A 6,000-nucleotide genomic window follows, 5' to 3' on the forward strand; every position below is an offset into this window, starting at 1 on the left:
GAAATAGCCCTACTGCCAGACTGAAAGAGTCTCCTGAAGGCCGAGTCTTCTCAAGGAACTATTGATCCCAAAGAAGCCGCGACCTTGGATACTGTGAGGAACCACAGATCCAGCCAGGAGACAGCCTGGAAGGCTGCCATTGTGGTAGCCTCCAACGCCGTTGCCTCTTGCTACGTAAACCAAAGGTTCTCCGATAGCAGATGCTGCCGAGGCAAGCCAGGAGTCAGGTGTACTAACTCCAAATCAACCTGCTTAGTTGGCAGTGGGTGCTCCGAGGGCAAGTAGAAGCACTGCTGAAAGTAATTCCTTATGTTAAGGACCTCAGAGGATTGGACTTGTATTCCAATTCTGATCTCTCAGACTTTATCAAGTCTTTTGACACCTCCAAGTGTAAGAATTCCCTGACTGTGTCTTGGAATCTTGATATAGTATTAATTAAAGTGGTTGTCAGGACCTTGCTTTGAACCTATGTATGCAATTACTTTGAGAGACTTAACTATGTAGAAAAACCCTTTTTCTTGTTTCATTGGTGACTGCAAAACAGATCAGTGAAGTGCATGCTTTAAAGAAAAGAGTAGGTTTTTCTAAAGGGAATGCAATTTGCACCTAGTCCCTTGATTTTTTGGCCAACAATGAGTCTCCTTCTAATCCATGGCCTCGTTTTTTCTTAAATAACAGTTTGGCGGAATTCCTGGGAACTTACGACATTGAAAGGACTGTATCCTGTGAGGTTCTTAAGATAATATCTGCATAGAACAAAAGACATTCCCGGTGATTCTTGCAGTCTTTGGTGCACAGTCATGATTCCATCCAGACCATTGTCTAAGAATGCTCTAGCATTCTTTCTTAGGGACATCATTTGTGAAACCCACTCTTCAGTTCAGGAGGACTTGTTCCCTTTGTGTAAGGTAAAAGCTCATGATATTACAGCAATAGCCACTTCGTTGGCCCTTAAAAGAAATTTATCCCTTGCAGAGATACAGTCTACATTTTGGAAATGTAAATTTGTTTTTGCCTCACATTATCTTCGTGGTATTGAAACCATGTATGATGAATGCAGTAACCTGTGTCTGTTTCTATTGGCTGGTGTGGTGTTGGGAAAAGAAGTGTAGGAAGCAACTTCCTAATTCTTATTCTCCTTGATATAAGGTGTTGGTTTTTTGGGGAAGTCTGGAGGTACGAAGTACCTGGAGTACCCTCCAGTCCTTTGGTAGGGTGAAGTAGTTTTTAGGATATGTTTTGGGTATAGGTAACAATCTTTTATGTTTCTAGTTATTTGTTGGTACTGTGTCCTGGACAGGGACACTTTGATTATCTTTGTTAGCCATCGGAATTATCCTTCACTACAAAAGTCTCACTAAAGTATTAGTAGGCGCACCATGACTATACCGCCATGTCTCTACATGATAAGATGAATGACGACCAGAGGTAGTATTTTCCTGCATCAACTCTCTTACCAGGTAAGGAATCAACAAACATTCTATTTAATATTGGCAAAGCTTTCTCGTCTCAAGCTGATTAAGTTACATAATAATATTTTGAGGTAGAACTATCCATGCTTCCCACCTTCTCTCAATGTGGGAATTAGCTATATAATTACTGGTTAAGTTACATAATTAAAAATGAAATTTTTGTAATAAAACAAAGTTTTAATTATACTTACTCAGTAATTATATAATCGAAGCCCTCCCTCTGTCCCTTAGATAGTTTTATTGTTTACGGGCATAAAACAAACTGAGCTCTTTGCCAAGTTGTTCCTTTCTTTCCCAAGAAAGTGGGCGAGTCATTGTTACCTAGCCCAAACAAAAAAGAAAAATTAGTGCAACCCGCAAATTTCAAAATTTTAACTGCCAGGTGAGTGAAACTTAGCTATACAGGCAGTCCCCGGTTATTAGGGGGTTTCGTTCCCCCGGGGGTGTGCAGATAAGTGAAAACCACCCTTAACCGAAACTCAGTGATTTATGGCCCTAATAACTGGTTATTGGCACCATAAGCACCCTTATGGTGCGCCATGAGAACCCTTATGGCACCAATAACCGGAACTCATCCTATTATGGCGCCATAAAACCGGATCGCCGATAACCAAGTCCACCGATAACTGGGGACTGCCTATATAATTACTAGGTAAGTATAATTAAAACTTTATTATAAAAATGTCATTTTCATTACAGCTGACATCCTTCATGACACTTGCTCAAGGAATTTCTAAAGTCAGCTCTCACTTATCACAATGATGTAGCTAAACTTGAATTTTCTAAGTAAAATAACATCAATACCTTAAATTGTATTTATTGATTTGCCGTATATTCTGTTAAAAATTATTTTGATATCAAAAGATGACAGCAACACCATTGTTCCCAGATTATAGGTGTATAGAATCTGGAACTACTTTCTCAAAAGATCAGAATATTTTGAATAATCATTACATAAAGAATTTGAGAATGTATTCCTTTTGCAATTGGCCAGTTGAGGAATAATTGAATGGTTAATTTTTAATCCACAATCAACAAAATATTTTTTCAATGAATTTCCTCAGGATTTATGCAAATCTTCATTTGGTTTGGAAGATTTAATGGCAATGGAACAGAGCGATAGAGTCAACTCCTTTATCACCGTTGGAACTTTATCCATGGGAATTTATGATCTGCACTTTCAAGATGAAAGAGGAATGACACACTTGCATGTTTTTGTAGAGAAGAAGAACCTTGTAGGAGTTCTGATCCTCCTAGATCAACATGCACTGATCACAGCAAAAAGTCATGATGGCTTAACACCACTGGACATAGCAAAAAATTTGGGTCTGGATGAAATCGAAGAGAAGCTTGCTAATCGTGTGCAGACGTTTAAGGACAATGAATTTACGGTATTTAAAACTGTCATTCTTTATATTTTATAGGATGAGTGCCAAGTCACTGTTGTCAGTGAGAATGATGTAGTAGTACTTAAGGACTAGTACTCTTATTAGAATGTTTCTCTGGATACTTATATATCCTGGATTGATTTTAACAGGTTAAGTGACATTTTATGATTTTTATGGATAATATATATAATAATCTAGTATAGTAATATTGTTATGGGCCGGTGAAACCAATTACGTCACTTTTCACATTCCAATGTTTTTTGTGATTTTTATGGATAATATATATATAATAATGTAGTATAGTAATATTGTTATGGCCAGTGAACCCCCATTACTTCCCTTTTCACCTTCCAATGTTTTTGTGAAAAATTAGAACTAAATTATATTTGTATCTTTTGTACACTTGTTTTCAAAAAGCCTTTTTCCCCTCATCTTTCTGTCCACCCTCTCCTAACAATTGTTTCATAAAGCAACCGCGAGGTTTTCCTCCTGTTACACCTTTCAAACCTTTTCTGTACTGTCAATTTCCCTTTCAGCGCTGAATGGCCTTAGTTGCCCCAGTGCTTGGCATATTGTCAAAAATCTATATAAATCAAATAAAAATCAAAAAGCCTTTTATATCAATATACATAACATGCTTATAACAATTCAGAACACAACTTACACCCAAAGGGTCTTACTTAATGATGAAATTATAAAAGTATTTTGTACTATGATAAGGTTATGAGACAGTAGCCCAAGGCTTTCTTGATTGTGCCTGTGAGGGTGGAGGGTGAACAAACAAACAAAAACTCACTTATGTTGACTGATGATTTCCTTGCTGTGCCTGTAAGGGTGGATGATGAACAAACGCACTCACACAGACAATCAGCACTTCCTCTTAGTGCAAGCACTACATACTGTGAGCTTAACCTTCTCTCTCTCTCTCTCTCTCTCTCTCTCTCTCTCTCTCTCTCTCTCTCTCTCTCTCTCTCTCTCTCTCTCTCACATTATTTTTATTGACATAACATAACGCATCACTGTTCTGTACTGTACTCAGTGAAATACATTAATGTGGCGTTACATATTTTTCAGCATGTTTATGGGGTATACTTATGTATCCACCATGTTAGGATAAACTGTCATTTACAGTATGTTTCTCTCTCTCTCTCTCTCTCTCTCTCTCTCTCTCTCTCTCTCTCTCTCTCTCTCTCTCTCTATTTTAGCTGTGAAGAAATTGGGGGTTATTAATTTGATTTAATATTTAAAAATTAATGATATTAATGTTTTATTGTTGTAGGGGTTTTGTAAGTATTTTACACATCTTGTAGGCAAAAGTAGGTACAGGTCCATACACATATTGTTAGAAGCAATTCATTTGGAAGATATAGATCTGAATTCAATTGATATGTATATCAATACTTTAGATTGAATGATTGCAAAAACCAGTGAGGAAAGGCTATAAGATATTTAGTATGGAGTTTCACTAGACTATAAGCTATAAGGGTTAGCCCCAAGGTACCTTATTATGTAGATTATATCTCAGACTCTGTTAATTCATGGATTGTTGCAAACTAAGGACTGCAATATTATACCATATTGAGTTTGATTCTAAGCACTGGACATGCTGAATTCATTGGGAAGGTGTACAAGAGAGTCAAAATCATTTTATATTTCTTTTGATAGCTGAGTAGATTTAATTACTACTGCCATACATAAATCCACCTCAAAATGGCATCGTGGTCAACATAGTTGCACTTGGCCTCTTTTGGCTTAAGTTATACCTAGGTTAAAGTGAATGTGATAATATGTAACATGTTATTTATGGCTTAATGTCTTTAGGTATAAGAAATTCACATAACATTTATAAAAGTTTATTTTAAAAACTGGTCAGTTGATTATTACACATATATACTTATATTAATGTATTTTGTGTCATTGAAAGTGGTAGAATCTTAGAGGGGTTTGCCATGCTTCAAGGACAGATATTTTTATGCAAATGAAAATATAGCACTTGCTCTTTTACTGTGGTCGATTTCAAATAAATCACATTGGAATAGTACTAATACATATACCTTTTAGCCTTCTGGCAGCTATGAAAATTAAGTTGAGCATTTACTTTGCTGCTCCATGATTTTCCATATAATTCACACCAATATCCATTGCCCACTTTTATCACTTAAACTTATTCTTTCACATATTTCATTGAATACACTTTCATAAAGCTACGAGGGATAAGTTCAGTCATAGTAGTAATGCCATGTCTTCCTATTATTTAAAGTTCCCAGTTGTTTCTTTGGGTACTTTGATGTGTATAAGATTATATTATAATATTACATTATAACCTTAAATTTTGCATTCCGTTTCATGAGTCATACAGCACTTGCATTCTGTTTGCATACCAACTACCTAACTAAAAATATTGTATTGCAGGATGACGTTATAAAAGTTCGCTATTATACTATGCTTTTGAGTGTAATCAACCACACTGTATCAGTATCTTCCAAGTACAATGATAAAGATGATCCTGAGGCACAGAACAAAAGATGCATCATCTGAAAAATGCCTCATGGCTGATATCACTGGGAACTCCACTGGAACCTCCTGGAAGCCATTATGTCAGTGCCCTTCACTTGGCTATCACAACCAACTGCAAACCCATCCTGACTATGCTTTTGGCAGCTGGGGCACCATTATATGTTACTCACAATGGCTTGGGACCTGTAGAAACTGCATGGCTTACACCCGATGTTACAACTTGGATTGCCGTCACTATTACCAGGGTGAGTGAAGGTATTGTTGAATATTGCACAATAGCTGTTATTTTAAAACAATGAGTATTTAGTGAAACATAATGGTTTTGTGGTTACTTTTAGATCATAGTAAAGATAAAAGACAGTTACTAATTGAATGCTCTATCAGATTTTCGTCACCTTTCTGTGATGAAATCACAAGCACATTGTTGTCATAATTCATGCAAAGAAAATAAAGATACTAAAGTGTATCATAATTAAAAGATAAGGTTTCCTGCTAACTTTGCTGCAAATAATGCTGAGGATATGATAAATTTTATAAGACAGGTTAAATCAGCCCCAAGGCTTTTGCTCTGTTAAAATTGGGGTCAGGTGTTCGCCAGGTGTCTTCTTAAAGAGTACAAGGAA

The 6,000-nt window shown here is 36.5% G+C and overlaps 2 protein-coding genes across 5 annotated transcripts in view; both read left to right on the forward strand.

Annotated features, from left to right (window-relative positions):
• Positions 1–6,000, forward strand: part of LOC135210327 (uncharacterized) — a 702,311-nt gene that overhangs the window by 235,856 nt on the left and 460,455 nt on the right.
• The window catches only part of LOC135210325 (poly [ADP-ribose] polymerase tankyrase-1-like), a 331,749-nt gene that overhangs the window by 189,434 nt on the left and 136,315 nt on the right, over positions 1–6,000 (forward strand). For 3 of the 4 annotated variants that reach the window (XM_064243209.1, XM_064243210.1, XM_064243211.1), the window contains exon 18: positions 2,537–2,858. Coding sequence is in view for 1 of the 4 variants with exons in the window: in XM_064243208.1 (XP_064099278.1) it covers positions 5,386–5,622 (237 nt within the window). In the remaining 3 variants the exon portion in view is untranslated. Of the gene's footprint in view, positions 1–2,536; positions 2,864–5,272; positions 5,623–6,000 lie in introns of those variants that run through there. The other variant, XM_064243208.1, reaches the window with a different exon arrangement.

This window comes from Macrobrachium nipponense, chromosome 39, assembly GCF_015104395.2.
Source record: "Macrobrachium nipponense isolate FS-2020 chromosome 39, ASM1510439v2, whole genome shotgun sequence".
NCBI lineage: Eukaryota > Metazoa > Arthropoda > Malacostraca > Decapoda > Palaemonidae > Macrobrachium > Macrobrachium nipponense.